General features: G+C 42.3%; 1 protein-coding gene across 4 annotated transcripts in view; it reads left to right on the top strand.

Moving 5' to 3' along the window:
• Window positions 1–17,425, top strand: part of MICU1 (Mitochondrial calcium uptake 1) — a 56,622-nt gene that overhangs the window by 16,821 nt on the left and 22,376 nt on the right. For 3 of the 4 annotated variants that reach the window (XM_050194952.3, XM_050194953.3, XM_055062885.2), the window contains 4 exons: window positions 3,755–3,863; window positions 9,882–9,964; window positions 13,406–13,600; window positions 14,301–14,444. In XM_050194952.3, the coding sequence (XP_050050909.1) occupies window positions 3,755–3,863; window positions 9,882–9,964; window positions 13,406–13,600; window positions 14,301–14,444 (531 nt within the window). Of the gene's footprint in view, window positions 1–3,754; window positions 3,864–9,881; window positions 9,965–13,405; window positions 13,601–14,300; window positions 14,445–14,933; window positions 15,018–17,425 lie in introns of those variants that run through there. The other variant, XM_055062884.2, reaches the window with a different exon arrangement.

Raw genomic sequence — 17,425 nt, 5'->3', positions numbered from 1 at the left:
ATTAATCTATCTTAACGCTTTATTAGATTGTGGCAAATATCTCTGTTATCACTAACTTGTTTTCATTCCATAAATGGTTATACTTTTGTGATGTATGAATACATTTGTGTGTTTAAGATTATTTTTGTGCAGTTGGCCACTTACTTGACTGCACTTTATTTCAGGTCTAATTGCACTGAAGCAGCGCCCGCTATTTTATATATAATTGACTGTGTGACACTGTTTCGCAAAAATGCATATCCCAGAGCATTATTGAGGCATATATTTGATTCCATTGTGTCTGCTTTCACTTAAGCATGTAAACTAAATGGAAAAAGTTTTACTAAACCTCGCAAAATTATATTTCACACAAAAGTAATGTGTTCAAAAGATTAACTGTGTATGATTCATTACATTGTCTACAAAAGCCAGAAACCGACACGGTTATTTGCATGTTTTCTATTTCATTTTCTTTTGAGCACCTTGCAAGACATGAAAGTTATGTATCATTCAATTTACATGGAATGTGGATGAAGCTATCTGGAGATTGAAGTTCATTGAGCTGAATAAATCAAGGTGTTTAAAATGTAGTCATTAAAGGACAAAAAGAAACAAGAACTTAAGGTACTCCTAAAGCTTTCAAGTGAATGTATTTGGCTTGTCTTTAAATACAGCATCATAGAAACTTAAGTACCATTACAACTATGCTCTCAAGGGAAAATTTAGTACACACACACACACACACACACACACACACATATATATATATATATATATATGTATTGTGTATAGCCCCAATCACACTATCTACAACATTTGAACAGTGCATTCTGGGGTGCAAAGGCAGCATTTACCAACGCCCAACAAGCTCAAAATGCATGACTTTGGCTGTACACTGTTGTTTTTAATACAAGACTCTAACATTGCAAAATTAATTTTCAGCTTTTTGCAAAACAATAACTACAAGCATGGTAGCTCTGCTGGGCTGAAACTAACGAATGGGAAAAGAAATTAGCGGGATTCTCAGTGTATACAGGGTGTGAGGAAAGTCACTGCCTGTTTAACTTTTCCAATAACTTACAAATTTGTTAGTGAGCATTCATAAAACGAATTTTGCATGTTAAAATTCTACAAGTTTGGGCAACCAGTCAAGTATAGCATCCATGGATTGTCACAGAAACTGTGCTGGAATGTTCATGAGGGCATCTCAGGTTTGCACCTCCAGTTAATCCATGGTCTGCTGGTTGGTATGTTTATTGTTCCCTTGGCCAGCCTCATAGGAAAAAAATTGCTTGCTGCCGTATTATGGATGCAAAATTTCATTCTGGGCAACCAGTTGAGCATGCTCATTCATGGTAAAATTTCATGCAATTTCAGGAGTCTTCTGTTTGCCTAAATTGGCATTGCAGCTTGTTAACATCTACTACTGTCTGTATGGCAGAAAATGCTGTAACCCCTGTCTATTATGGGGTGAGTTTTGACCATACAGGGTCTGTCTTGAAAATAAAAAGACTGAGCATAGCACACACTTTATTTGACAGAATCTTTCAATATACTTAGTATTCTCCAAAATAAGAACCTTAATGGGGCATTGACACAGCAAGCCCAGTGAGTTTCCCACTGTTTGTAGGCGTCTTGGAAGTATTTTTCTGCAATCTTGTTGAGCACCTTTGTTTCAGCCCTTTGGACATCTTTGGTGACCTTTCAACGCATGTTTTATTCTCAGAAATAGGAAGAAGTCACAGGGAGAGAGGTCAGGGCTGTATGGTGGCTGGAGAAGCGTGATTATGCCTTGTCCGGTCAAAAACTCCCTGCCAGCGAGTGATATGTGCGATGGAGTATTGTCGTGGTGCAGAACCTGCATGGTGCGGTTCCATAGTCCGCTCCATTGTTTCCATAACTCAGTGACAAAATAGGGGCACACTCTTAAGCATGTAGACTTGCTTCACCTGTCGAAGCCAACTGAGCTCATCGTGTTGTGAAGCTGAAGGTTCCCCCACCTTTGCCCACACCAGTTTCCCGATCAAGGCACGTGCACACAATGTCACGTCTTTAGAACTATGCTCAAACTGCGTGGCTGTCTCCTTACTTTCAGGACAGACTCTGTATAAGGGTATAAGTTTTTGTTTTATAGGAATGTGAAATACGCAATATAGGTACTTATAATACAGACATCTATGTCTGTATTATAAGTAAGGACTTATGTTGTCCTTGGTGTCAGTGTTTGTTGGCTTCTTCTGATATGACTAATAAAAATCGGGCCCCTCGGTTAACACCCTTTCTTCTCGTTGATTACATAACGAGGGTCTCGAACCCGGCAACATTGATGCCTTCAGGTAGCATATGTGGGTTTATTGACCAGTTGCCTTCACCCAAAAAGATCACGTTTTCGTGACGCCTGTGGCAAAAAGGACGTTCCACGTCCGCCGCCAAGGTCTATGAGTGGTGGCGCTGGCTAACACTCCCAGGCTTCTACTAGCACACAGAAATGCCCAAGAAAGTGGATGGGAAAACGATGCCGCGGTATCTCAATTGGTAGAGCATCGCACGCGAAATGCGAAGGTTGTGGGTTCGGTTCCCACCTGCGGCAAGTTGTTTTTTCATCCACTTTAATTTCCATTAATTTCCATTTCCATTTCTTTACTTCATTTATTAAAGCACAAGTAATTTCCCCTATGTTGTCCTTGGTGTCAGTGTTTGTTGGCTTCTTCTGATAAGACATCTTGTGCTGCCAGTTATAAGTACCAGTAAGAGTAATACGTTGGAAGAAACATGGAACTATTGTGCTATTAGGTATGTTTGCATGAAATGGCTTTTAACAATCTTTATAGCAGTAAAAAAAGTTCAACTTGACTGTTCAGCTGGGATGAGAACTCAAAGCTCAGTGATATGAACTGCTACTGGTAGCACATGTGGTGCTAAACTGAATTACCTGCCAGTTGGTTATTTCCTCTTGATTTGTGGCAAGGCAGGAAATATTAGCTTAGTATCAAAGCACACAATTAAGGGCTTTAATCAAAAGTATACAGATTGCCATGTTATGCTGAAACTTTATCACCTGGTTGCATAGTGGAAATCGTGTTGTAAACAACTGAAGGCTGTGCATATTGTTGCGGTTCACTGAGCACAGAAGTGGACAGAGATCTTTAATTGCGAGAACGGTGTGTTGTTCTGCAAGAGCAGACCCAGGCTAAGTTGTCTTTATTCTTCTCTTGAACCTGCTTGCATGCTCAATGTCGTTTTTGTAATCAACATGGTTCGGCACAGATAGAGTCGCAGCAATATTATGAGTTATTTTTATCTTTGAAATCCATATAAGCACAAGTAGTGCAACAAGAGACCAACATATGGCCTGATTGCAGCTTTGGTCCCATCAGTGGCATGTGCAATTTTGACAAATATTCTGCATTCAGTCTTACAATAGGGAGCTCCAGAAATGGCATCCCCAAGTCACTTTGCATACCCAAACACCAAAATGTATGCCTTTTGCATTCTTTTGTACTCTCTTTGCATACTTTTGTGCACCTGGCTAATGGTGTCTCCTAACTTTAGGTCTCCTATTTCTTACACTTCCTAGTGAAGGCGTCTCACAACACCTGACCTCTTTTAGTGCATTATTTTTCTGCACTGCAGGTAAACACAGAACCTTCAAATTTTGCTTTTAAGCACTGGAGATTGTCTAGCTGTGTCTTTGTTTGACTTCCCAAGCTCTTTAGGTATTTGAAGGACACTGCATTGAATACGAGTGTTACATGCATTCCACTATTTGTTTCAGGATGAGAAAGTATTTTCAGGACTAAGCAAAGACAGCATTTTTTACAAGCTGAGTTCGTCTGGCTTGATCAGCTTTTCGGATTACATTTTCCTGCTCACCATACTGTCAGGTGAGGCCCTCGATGCACAATAATAGAGAATAATTAAACAAGCACTGGGCGACACCAAGATATGCATGTAATGAAAGTTTAGTTTAACACAAACAGCACTTCATCTTGGGATGCCACATGCATTCTACATTGAAAAAAAAAAAAGCATTGCATTTTAAGTTTTTATGTGTTATTTCCATGCAACATTGAAAAGTGTAATCAAGAGATGAATCAGACCAGCTCTTTTTAAAGCTCATGTCAAACTTGTCAGTCAACAATAGGTAGATATCAAAGAATATTTCTTAGCCTTTCTTACACTAAAATTCCTGCATTATATGAAATATACTAGTTTTAGCGAGTGCAAAGCAGTGTGTATATATAGAATAATTGTGTGCAATGCTAGTTGTGCACCTTACACTGAAATATGTTCTGTGTAGGTGCTTTGAAGGCTTTCTGCTGCGAGATATTATTTTGTACGAGACTAATGATGCTCTTCATGTCTGTGCTACCACTAGCAACAGTTTCCTTCAGTGCCAAATTCTTCAGAAGTATTATTCTGGGGGTACGGCACAAAGGGTAAATGAGAATGTGAACAAGACAAGGATGAGGATATGTCTTGTCTGCTGCTTAACCTTAACGCTGTACCCCACACCGATAATGGATCACCAACTACCCCAAGCAGTCACCTTACACATCAAAAGCACATTAGTATGACGTGTAATCATGCTTTTTGTAGCATCCTGTGTCTAACCTCTGCAAAACAATGTAGGTACAGTCGACTCTCATTACAGCGGACCCTGATAATCCAACAACAACGTAAATTTTATTCCGTAATATCCGAAATGCCTCACTTCCAAAACTTTCTCCGCGATGCCTAACAACTTTATTGCGAAGAATGAGTGACGAACGTCCAAAGCAAAAACAAAAAGTCGCAGTTTCGTCCGAAAGGCGAAGCATTGATTGCGATAGCAAATTAAGCAAGATAGGCGTGGCAGCAGCAGCGAGCGAATTGACCTTCGTGCTCTCTCTCACTCCAACCCAAACTAAACGTCGAAAGCACAGCACATACGAAGCTGCCAGCACCAGGCACACTTTGTGCACATCGCAGATCCCTTTGAAGAAGAGGAACGAGCGGACGCGCACTTTGTTCCCATCGCAAATCGCTTTCAAGATAAGGCGCCCGCGTGGGTGCACACTCTGTCCACATCGCACGCAGATCGCTTTCAAAATACGGCGGCCGCGCCATTAACAGCAGCCATCGCCGTAGACCCCCCCCTCTTTCCCTCGCGTCCCCCCCCCGTGCCTCGCGCACATAAGACGGTGTGCTTCCGCCCCACTTTCCTCCCTCCGTCGCGCGCAAGATATTGAGCCACGATCGTCGGCTGACCCTCGCAAGTCAGATGCCAGCCCGTGTCGACACAGCAAAAGTCAGTTTTACACGCCCGATGTTGAGAAAAATTTATGCTAATTTCATTCACTGTAGCTGATAGTCCATTGTAGCGTGGTCCGTTAAAAGCAAACTTCGTTGCATTAATACAGAGTTTTAGAATAGGGGCCCCAAAAGTTCGAGGCCCCAAAAAGCTTTGCGTGTTTTAGCGTAGTGGCACACAGGAATGAAGAGCTTTAGAATAGGGCTTTGCGTTTGCGAATAGCGTCTTGCGCTGACAGTGCCACTACAACGTCAAATAAAAGCTATTAGAAATAATTAAATAAAATATACCGTTTTATGATAAAAAGAGTAATTGTGAATTTCGTGTTTTCGCATTTAATTACGGTTTAGAGGTTATTCTATGAGCAGCAAGCAATTAGTTGCACTTAGTTTTGAGTAACCAACCTTGCGTGCCTTCACCAGCCAAGCTAAGTTGTGTTAGGCCTACGAGCCATGAAATCAACAATCGAATTCAGAATCAGCGGTATCTAATGAATCAATCTTCATAGCACACGTCAATTGATAGAAAGTGATAACCGCTGTCACGTCTCCTAGCTTGTAAAGTTCACACATTTAACCTCGAATCGAGCCCAGTTTGGTGCTAGGTTAGAGCTGTAGCTTCGATGGGTGCCGCTGTGTTGATGCAAATCTTTTGGGGCAGCTTTTGGGGCTCCCGCTAAATCGGTGAAATAGCCTGCCTGACGCAAAGTCCAAACGCAGTTTGCGTTTCGCACATGCGCAGTGGCTTTGACGCTATTTCTTTGGGGCCCCTATTCTAAAACTCCCTAATGAAATAGGTAGAACAAACTGAGGCTGAAATATGGTCCGTTATATCCGAAAATCTGTTGTACGCGGGTTCGTTGTAATAAGCGTAGACTGTAACATCATTTTAACTTTACTGAGAGAAGTGTTATAATACAGTAGTTTATTAGCTATAGTATTTGAAAGCCTGACAAAATATAAAATGTGTTTCTTTGTTACAAGATCTGTCACCATCCTAATCTACTGTCAAATCAGAGATTACAGTTTCTTACTAATCAACTTCACTTGCATCCACTACTGATGTTAACATTTTGAGGTGGTGCTAATGCTTGCCATTTTGTTGAACTGTTGAGGGACGTTGAGAAACAAAATAGAATTTTAGTACTTTTTCTTTGGCATGTACAATAGCCAACGATTAACTTGTCATGTGTTATTTGACTCTGTGGTCTGTGGTTTTCTGCCTTACTTCCTACTTTGAATCCCGAATTTCTAATTTTTTGTACTATAGTGGAAATTAGTACTTGATTGTTTGTAAATGGTGCAACTTGTTCCATAAGTGTTAACGATGGTTGAACAAATATGGAAACACTGTCAAGCCATCAACAGTTTTGGAATGTTTGAAAAAGGGTGGTTTCCCATTCACATGCACCAGCGTGGAAAGCTTGCTGTGTGGTCACCCATTAAAATTGAGCTGGCTCTGAGCCAATTTGACCTGAAGAAGTATACGAACACTGAAGCAAACATTGAAGTGGGCCAGCCACTGGCCGGCAAAGAAAGCATGTGCCAAGCCACATGTGAGATTCAGGATGATAGCAGCAGTGATACTAAGTAATTTAGGACACAAGCAACTGTATCTTGAGTGCGAAAGGTTCTTGCAGGGTGGTTTTTCACACAGCGAGCCGATGTCAGCAAGGCCTTGCTCTCTGTATCAGCCATGTAAAATCATTTTTGGAATACCTGGTTTTACAGGTAGTGACCACCGTAATGAGACACTTCTATAAATCAGTGTTTAATTTATTTTAGGTTTGAAGCATATCGTCTAATTTGAACTTCAGGTAACTTAGGCCATTTCTGTCTCACTGAGGTCAAATTAGTGGAAAACCAACTGTAGTATGGAAAATGTTTATCCTAGTGTGATGCTGAACACTTATTCTGTTCAAAGGACTTGAAATACCGCTTGCCTTAATATTAATGTGAAAGCACCATATGCCCCATTACGTGAAAACCTGGCGTTGTAGTCAGTGGCATGACCGATTGATAGTGCCAAAAATGGCTGATGGCAAAGAGTAAAACCACATAAAAGCATACTTGAATCGACATCAAATTTCTCAAGGGAGTTCTTGTAAACAAAGTAAATTAATGCCTTTGAAAAGAAAATTAGGTAAATTTCAGTCTTGGTGGGCAGCGAACCCGGGCCTCCGGGGTGCAAAACGAGCACGCTTCCCCGACACCACAGCACCTCCACGGTTCTGGTTGAATAAATGTGAGCCTAGTGCATGCATCATTGTGCATGTAACGTCGCAGCCATCTGGCTGATTAAACGTGTGGCCTAGTGCGTTTGTCGTTGGGCACGTGACAGCACAACCAATAGGTAGAAGGTGGCATCACGTCATGAGTGTATAAAATGAGCGTATAAAATAAAAAGCATTATTGTCCAATTGAATGCTGCTAAGTGGTCCTTCGAGTTGAGAACTCCTTGCGGGCAAGCATGTGCATTGAGAAACTTGCGCATATTCATTTGGCCTTACCGAGGTGCAGTTAAAATACAGGTGAGAGCTTGCGCGGACAAGGAACGCACAGAAAATCATATTTTACCAAAGTGACTATAATACTTTCGCATTCCCACACATAAGCAGTCTTACGTGTCTCCGCCGAATTTTTTTCTCTTGCTCATAATGTTTAAATGATGGTTAAATGGTTATGTGGTGATCATGGCTGTTTCAATGTATCTTGCTTGAATTGGCTCTTTGTATCACTCATGTTCTGTTGGTTAACTTCGAAGAAAAGTGAGTGTTCCTGCCCGTCACTGTCATCGCTGTTTTTCTATCTACTATCCTTATAATTGTGTTGTAGTTAGCTGTAAAATAAATGCAGTGAAAGCACTGTAGGCTTAGAATTTTTGCTCAAACATTACATTAATTATTATCATTTATTTGGAGATGTGTAATTTTCACACAGAAATATGAATGGGTCTCCTTATATTTTCTCTTTTTAAGTTGTGTAGCTCTGAAAATCTGGATGATGTAATGGATGCTCGTTGTCATCCTATTATTAAAAAAAAAGGAAACCTTTAGATTTTCCAGAAACTATTTGCAATTTCATGTTTTAAAAAGCCTTTTAAATGGTTAATTTTTGATCAGACTTGCCCAGAACGTTTTGCAAGACACTCACTTTAGGGCTACGCTTTGTTATAATGATGACCCCTGTTAATTATGTAAACTTCATTTAGGTACAAAAATATCAAGATATGTATTTCTAAGAGAAGCATTCATAAATTTATATGCAACCATGTCAACTCAGCCTCCTGCTAGCTTTATGCACAGACATCACTTAAATCTTTACATTGTTTATCAGCTGAAGTATTGCATCAAAAAGTGATGCCATGGTCTCTGTATGGTTCACTGCAGCACCTCTTGTGAATGTGTTCATGTTGTCCACTGCAAATCAAAATAACCTGTTGTCTGAAATATCATCTTATCTGATACTGTATTGTGCAGCAGCCACCATCTAAGAACTGTGATTCCGCATTAGGAAATGTTGCGTTGCATACATATTGTTGCACCTTCATGTGCACAACCACCAGACGAAAAGTTGTGTTCTGCAACGTATGCATAAACGTGCAGGCAGTTTGATAGCAAAATTTTAGGCAACTCTGGTAGATTCCCTGTTTAACCCTTTCAGTGTCACTGACACTGGTACGTTTCCATGTTTCTGTCCAGCCATGCTTTCGTTTGAAATTCCTTTTGTCAGATAGGAATGTCAGGACCACACCAGGAGAGCATTTGCTGTTACCTGTGTCAATTTTGACATTTCTGCACCACAAAAAATAAACCATTCTGTTCGTTTTATGATATCCACGAGAAAAACTCGAAGCTGGGGTACATCACCTCTGAAAAAACCCGACACTGAAAAGGTTGATATCATGTTTGACTGCATTTTCCTTGTAATTGACACTGAATATAGCTTTGAAATACCTGCTGTGAGAATATAATGTTTTGTTGATTGATTGATTGATTGATTTGTAGTTTTTAATGGTGAAAGGGCCTGCTATGGCCAAAGAGCACCAATGATGCTTTTGTGCTGCACATGTTAAGTGGCCTGGTTTCTAACTGAATAGGTTCCTGTCGAAAAAGAGAAGGTACCCGAAAAGTTCACAACAGGGGACGCATTCTCGGATAGTCACTTTCGGGGATATCCGTTACAAAAAATTTTATAGAAAGTCTATAGACTGTCTATAGACTTTCTATAAAAAATTTTGTAAGGGATCGCTTTCAGTGCGTGCTTATTGGCTGGTTTAGAAAAAACACTCAAATCATACAACATGCCGTGTGCTACGTGATCATTTCAACATTACAAAAGTGGTCGTGTGAAAATACATCCCCAGTAGTTCTTTATTTTCACACCTATTTTAGTGTAACAAGTCTAGTTCATGCTTGACGTTGTCTGAAAGCAACCGCAATTCTCAAGCCTCACTGGTTGTCCAAGTTTATGTGGGCTCATGCAGCCACGGATATCTTTGTACACAAGTTACATAACGTGTTCTCTTTGTACATGTTTATTTTGCAAAGCACATGGTAAAAGCACTCCAAAGATAACATAATTAATTCTGCAAACTTGTTTATTTTTAGCATCAAAGCATCAGTTCGAGATTGCATTTCGGATGTTTGACCTGAATGGAGATGGCAACGTGGACTATGATGAGTTTGAAAAGGTAGTCATTGTGCTGTCTTTTTCTTGTGCATGATAATTGTAATATATTTTCACTTGACCTTTTGTCCAAAACATTAAGTAAAGACAGACAGGAACTCGGCTGATGCACGTCAGCTCATAAGGCCATGCAGACTGGATTTTCTCTTAGATGGCGGCACTCAGAATTGTCCAGCATGATGGCCACTGCATGTACAGGTGCCGACAAAAGTAGTATACTCCACGCAGCGGGAGCCAGAGCAACGGCAAACTGCATCGCTACGCCATCTACAGGCAGCATCTGCGATCGAGACAGCCAATGGGTGCCCTTTATTATCTGCAAGCATGTCGCTTGACTCGTGTCAATGTTTCGTGCTTCAGCTCGCCAAAATGCTGAGCGACACCACTGCAGTAGCAATCTGAGTGGAGTATACCACTTTTGTCGGCGCTTGTACATGTGCCACCTGTTTGTTCGCGTGTGCTTGATGCCTTCTGCAGCCTTGAAGGTCTTGTCGTCTGTTAGCAGCTGCCACAAGGTGCTTGTACCATGATAGATTTATTGCTTCCTTCATTTCTGCATAATAAACAGCATTCTGTATGTGAATGCCCGCATAATATTGTACATGCATTGATCTGTGTTTTTATTCTGACAATGTTAATGATCATGTGCTTACCATTGCTTTGTTTTTGCTCAGATATTGAATTTCAATCACATATTTTGGCCTGCATTGTCCAATGCACCTTTTTCATTACAGGTAACACCACTGCTGTATGGGTGGAAAAAATGCCATATGGATTCAATCCAACATTACTCTCTCTGTTTGTATGTGCATCCATGCATGTGTGCGTGATGAATATGAGAACACTCGCTGTAGTGGCTGATTGGTTAAAACCACACTTGCACCTAATCATCAGGCAGCACATATTTCTTGCCAATACAAAAAACAAAATATTTGTTGCATCAGGGATCCATTATTTTATTCCTACTCATATTAGTTAAAGACATTGATAATATTTATAGTTCACATGCCATTCAAGGCAAGCACTGTGTGAGACTTGCAGTTAAGCATGTGAATGCGAGTTGGACCAGATGCAAGGTTTATGCAGCAGTTTATTATTTTCACTTTCCACTGCAGATGCATAAAGAGTTAGTGTTTCTGTGCATCATCATGATGTTGTTTTGTTGCTACTGCTGTGTGTGCATTTTTGACCAGTGTTGATAGGAATAATTTTACAACTTGTCAATTGTTGGGAGGAGTATGAGGGTAATCAAAGGGCTTGCTAACCTGTGAGAAAAGGAGGAGGAGAAGATAAAACATTTATTAAAAAAAAAAAAAAAAGACAAGCAGGTGTCTTTCTGCTTGTGCGGGAAGGCGCCCTCAGGCCAGGACTCCTGCGGCTCTTGCCGTCTCCCAGGCCAGCCGCACCAGTTGCTGCTGGTCACGAGGGTCTGAGCTCGTCAGCACAGCCTCCCACTGCTCGGGTATAGGGTTGGGTATTTTCGGGGCTGCCTTTATGTTGGGGCACACCTATGTGGTGTGATACAGGGAGGCACAGTCGTTACAAAAGAGATATTTGTACGAGTATAGTGTATGGTGTATTGCGTGTAGTCTGTTTAAATGCATTGATTTGTAATTATTGCCATGCTACGGCATCTTCGCGTGAGAGGGTCTTGTGTGGAGGTGGGTATTGTACTATTTTCAATCTGTGGTGTTGTAGTATGGCGTTGTATTGTAAAGGTACGGGCAGCATGTATGTGGCCATATCCCTCTCTTGTGGCGTCCGGGAGGCATGCGCTTGGGCTACAGCATGCGCACGCTGACTTCCACAGAGGGACTCGTGTCCTGGAGTCCATACTATTTCAATGTCTGGAAATTGGGAGGCTAGAAGAGTCACAGCAAAGACTATGTGCATGACATCGCTGTGAAAAAAACTGCGTCGCCAGTTGCAGAGTTGGCACTCCCGTCTGTCGTGATAGCCAAGGGCATGCAGTTTAAGCCCCACTACCCAACCAGAGCAGACACTGGTCCTGGCTGGTGAAGCCAAGCTGTAAGGATTTTAATGCAAACATAGTGCTGTAACATCCTAGAGAGTTAAGAAAACATTTGTCTTGTCTTCATCTTCCATAACCTTGGAGTTGTGGAAATGCAATAGGGGCCCCCATTGATGGCCCAGTAACTGCTGCAGTCACTGGTAGTATGGTCTGTATGCCTTTGACAAAGGCTGTACACATATAGTCAAACATCAGTACTAAAACAAATTGTCAGATCCAGTAAAGCAAGTCTAAAATGTACCTGGCCATTGCTTTATTCCAGTGAGTTTTGTTCTGTTATTCAGAAACCGAAAACAAAAGGGTATGGGTTATAGTGAAGTTTTGTTTCTTTACAGCTCGAAAAATGTAAGCAAGATGCAAAATGTCCCAAAAGTTAGTCATAAATGAACTCATAATAGTTACTCATAATTGTTGTATATCTGTCATCCTGTGGACAGAAATGTGTTTTGTGTGTCTAAGCTAATTTTAATAACAAACAGAGCTCACCTCAGGCAAAAAAGGCTTTGCCTGTTGTAGTGTGGAACAACGTTTTGACAAAATTGGTGTGGCTATGCATTACTTGTGGGTGCAAATGAATAGTTGGCGCCACGGCATGTATACACTTTTATGGCAGACGTTAGGTATAATAAACTAATTTTCTCCCAGGTACAGTTGCAGTTTATATTTTCAAGCTTAAAATGAGACATAGCCACTGCTTAAAGTATACCTGTGTGAGATGGGAGACTCGCATGCATACATGCTCTGCTCGTTGCATCAGTTTGAAAAATAAATTAGTGGATGCTGTAGTGTGGGGAAGGCAGCATTTTCGTCGTTAGCTCCAAGCATTTTGGCTGTAAATTCTCATGTAATATTGATTTTATTTTAATAACGCAGCATAGTGGTGTAGGATACATGGTAAATTACAGGGTTAAAGGTTTATTGACACAAACATGTTGTCACCCTTTTATTTTGCTGTTTTTCCGGCTTGATGCCTGAATGCCACATGAGAACTATAGCAGCAACAAAAACAATTGCATCACTGTTAAATGCAATCAGTCAAAGATGTGTGCCACATGTAGTGCGGCTTTGGACATGAAGTTGAAAATGTCAGTATGTCACGAAAACTGAAAGTAGTAGTCAGGTGATATCACAAACCACTCATGTACAGGCTAGTCAGCACAGGGTAGTAGTTGAAGGGCACACAATTTGGTGTTTGTGGCATTTTATGTTCTCATTCACTAAAATGTCATCACTAATAAGTGATGATGATACTAATATGCTAGTATGCATGACCATAGAGCTTAGTGCTCATCCTTGTACACATTTAGCACAGGAGTTGCTGTTGTCTGGTAGGGGCTACCTGGAAACTGTGACACTGTTTAGCCTGCTTTATGTCTAGAGCATGCATAATGGTTTGGTTGTACTTGAATGCAGGTCCAGACAATAATCAGGCACCAAACTAGCTTTGGCATGCGGCACAGGGACCACCAGACAACGGGCAGCATCTACAGGGGAGTGAGCAGTGCTCTTTGCAACTACTTCTTTGGCCCCAAGCTTGACAAAAAGCTTACAGTAGAAAAGTTTTTGAACTTTCAACGGCAGTTGCAGACTGAAATCCTCACCCTAGAGGTAAGTGCACAGAAGCTCTGCGGATTTATTTTTTTGGATTCTATCACTCTGCGTCAGAATGATAACTCGCTTTCCCATGTGGCATCGTAAGCTTCTTGCTGCTCTCCTATCATCTATTACCTTTATGTCACCCTTTTATCTTTTGTAGCATCCAGATAGCCATGAGAAATTAGCATTCTGATATCACAGATTATTTATGTCAGCTCAACTATGTGATTTTATTAAAATGGGCATGATTAAACTTTTATGAAATGGATGTGCCTATGGTTATTCTTACTGCATGCTGCATACTCTTGTGCAGGCTCTTTTTCACAACCATCTTTCAATGCTCATCCTGTCTGCTTCTGTGACTCATCAGTGCGTCTTTTCAATGGTTCCTTTGTTCACTGTGTATTAGCAGGCCCAAAAAGTGGCCCTTCTAAGTTTTTTATGTTGTTCATGATAGCATAGGTCTAAAGGAAGATTCATGTCTAATTTCTTTCATTGTTATGTTTCTTCTAAAATTCATTGGTGAAAGCCCGTCTGCCCGAAGCAAAAAATGCTCATAAAAGCTTCTAACAAAATGAATGTAGACCTTTAACTTCATTTGCCAACAGAGTTTCTTCCCTTCTACTTATGTCTTGTACTCTGCATGGATGGCACACTGCAGATGGAGTGCTCTGCCAGGTGTGCCATTGAATTTTTGTGCATTAACTTTCAGTTCATGCGTAAAGAGCCTGATGAACAAGGCATGATTAGAGAGTGGGACTTTGCTGACCTGCTGTTGACTTACGCTGGACTCAATGACAAAAAGAAGTCTCGTATGATCAAACGTATAAAAAAAAAGTTCAAGAGCCAGTCAGAGGTACGTGATCCTCCATTTAATTTTTGCTCAGTCGTTTTGATTTATCTCTTAGCTTAGGTGTTGCTTTGGGATGTTGAGCCCCATTATTATTATTGTAAGGCAGAGACACTCAAGCTATGACGAAGTTTATATGAGATGCAGGCATTATGTTGATAGATATGGCTTACACTGTGTGGCAATAAAGTTGGTGGACAGTGAGTGGACAAAAAAAGTGCAAAGCATTAAGGGAAATTTTTGTCATAGCTGTGCAAAGTGGCCTTACTCCTACTCCATTCAGACTTTGGTTGCTTCAATGGGTGATTACAATTGTTTCTTAAAGGGGCCCTACACTACTTTCTGAACATTAGTCACTAGGCAATACTGCCATAAACATCAGAGCCAAATATCATTCTTGTACTTGCAGCTGGGAGCCTACAATGTTGCTTAAAATGCTGCCTACCCTTCCAACTTTTCAAAACCTCTGCCACGTTTTTTTCCTTACTCTTACAGAAGAGTACTCACAATGGCTACTGGGAAGATTTCTTCATAAGTCATGACTAAGCTCCAACAAAAAGCAGAAAAATCTCATCACTGTGGTGCATAGGTGGAAAGTTCATTTTTCCGAAGAGGGGTGGAGCGACCAGCTTTCCAAACCCCATATGAATATATATATATATATATATATATATATATATATATATATATATATATATATATATACACACACACACACACACACACACACACACACATTGTAAGGGTTGTACGGGGGGTTTATTCAGCTCGTACAGCAGCAGCGACAAACTCAGCACCAGCAGGTAGGGCGCAGCCAGCGAACGAACTGGGTACGAGCCATGCGATGGCAACGGGGCTTTTGAGCCTGCCGATCTTCATCACAGTCACCACCGGAATTGAAGAGTAGCCATCCTGGTGACCTAGGAAGAGGTGGGCGGATCGTAATACTGCTTCAGCCGGTCAATGTGCACAGTCTCTCGCCCCCGACGACGCAGATCAGGCAATGGCGATCTGCGTCGATCAGACGGGGCTTTTCAGCCTGCCGATCTTCATCACAATCACCCCCGGAATTGGAAGAGTAGCCATCCTGGCGACCTAGGAAGAGGTGGGCAGATCGTAATACTGCTTCAGCCGGTCAATGTGCACAGTCTCTCGCCCCCGACGACGCAGATCAGGCGATGGCGATACGGGTTCGACCACGTAGTTCACTGGTGATGTTTGCGCAACCACGCGGTAGGGCCCCTGGTACTTCAGGAGGAACTTGGACAAAAGGCCAGGAGCAGCAACAGGCGGGACCCAAAGCCACACGGGTGAGTCGACGGGGAAGGGGTGAGGGGAAGGATTGAGGTCATGACGCTCTTTTTGGCGGCACTGTTGAGCAGACGTCAAAGAACGGGCCAGTTGTCGGCATTTCTCAGCATGCTGAGCAACCGCACAAACAGGTGAGCATTCAGCAGGGTCCGGCCGGTACGGGAGAACCGTATCAATGGTGCTGGAGGGATGGCGGCCGTAAAGCAGAAAGAATTGTGAGAATCCGGTAGTGGCTTGAGAGGCAGTGTTATATGCGTAAGTGACGAACGGAAGTACAAGATCCCAGTTGGAGTGGTCAGATGCAACATACATTGATAGCATGTCACCAAGAGTTCTGTTGAATCGTTCTGTTAAGCCATTGGTCTGTGGATGATGAGCAGTAGTAGTGCGGTAAATAATTTGGCATTCAGACAGGAGTGACTGCAGGACATCCGAGAAGAATGCGCGGCCCCGATCGCTCAACAGTTCACGAGGTGCACCATGGCGGAGAACGAAGTTGTTTAGAATAAACAAGGCGATGTCTTTTGCTGATGAGGCAGGCAAGGCTGCGGTTTCGGCATATCATGTCAAATGATCTACGGCGACAACAATCCATCGGTTGCCAGCGCCAGTAGATGGGAGAGGCTCGTATCTATCAATGCCGACACGGTCAAATGGCTGAGCTGGGCAGGGAAGTGGTTAGAGAGGTGCAGTGGAGAGATGCGGGACACATTTGCGTCGCTGGCAGGCAATGCAGGAGCGTACGTATTTGTGGACGAAGGTGTACATCCCTCGCCAATAATATCGTAGGCGAAGCTGTGTGTAGGCTTTTGACACTCTGCCATGACCACACTGTGGGTCAGAATGAAAAGCGGAGCATAAATCTTGTCATAGGTGGCGAGGCACTACCAAGAGCCATTTGCGGCCGTCATTGTGGTAGTTGCGGCGGTATAAAAGTCCATTGCGGATTGTGAAATGCTGCCCCTGTCAGCGTAACGCTCGAGGTGCCGAAGTTGCCGGAGGATTTGACAAAAAGTCGAATGTCATGTCGATCCATGGATCTTTTCGTTGCTCCGATGCCATGTCCAGGATGTCAAGTGGTGAGATGTCATGTCTGTAGGTAGAAGTTCTGCTGTCTGAAGTAACTGGGGAGCGCGAGAGGGCATAGGCGTCAGAGTGTTTGCGTCTAGAGCGATAGACGACACGGATATCATATTCCTGGATTTGGAGGGCCCACCAAATGAGGCGGCCCGACGGGTCTTTTAGGTTAGACAACCAGCAAAGAGCGTGATGATCCATCACCACGTCAAAGCGTCGACCGTATAGCTATGGATGAAATTTTTGAAGAGCCCATACAATAGCCAGGCACTCTTTTTCTGTTACTGAGTAATTGGCCTCAGGTTTCGTGAGGGCACGACTGGCATAAGCGACTACGTATTTGGCATTAGTGTTCTTGCGTTGTGCGAACACGGCACCAAGGCCGACACCACTGGCGTCAGTGTGAAGTTCTGTAGGTGCGCTTGGATCAAAATGGCGCAAGATTGGTGGAGACGTGAGTAGGTGATGAAGAGTCGTAAAGGCATCATCAGAGGCTTCGGACCAAGCAGAAAGCTCATTGTCGCCTTGGAGAAATTGGTTTAGTGGTGCGATCACAGTAGCGAAATTGCGAACGAAATGTCGAAAATAGGAGCATAGGC

This window comes from Dermacentor andersoni, chromosome 1 (assembly GCF_023375885.2).
Source record: "Dermacentor andersoni chromosome 1, qqDerAnde1_hic_scaffold, whole genome shotgun sequence".
Taxonomy (NCBI): Eukaryota; Metazoa; Arthropoda; class Arachnida; order Ixodida; family Ixodidae; genus Dermacentor; species Dermacentor andersoni.
Note: the sequence above shows the minus strand (reverse complement) of the source record. Positions and strands in the feature narration are given on the sequence as shown.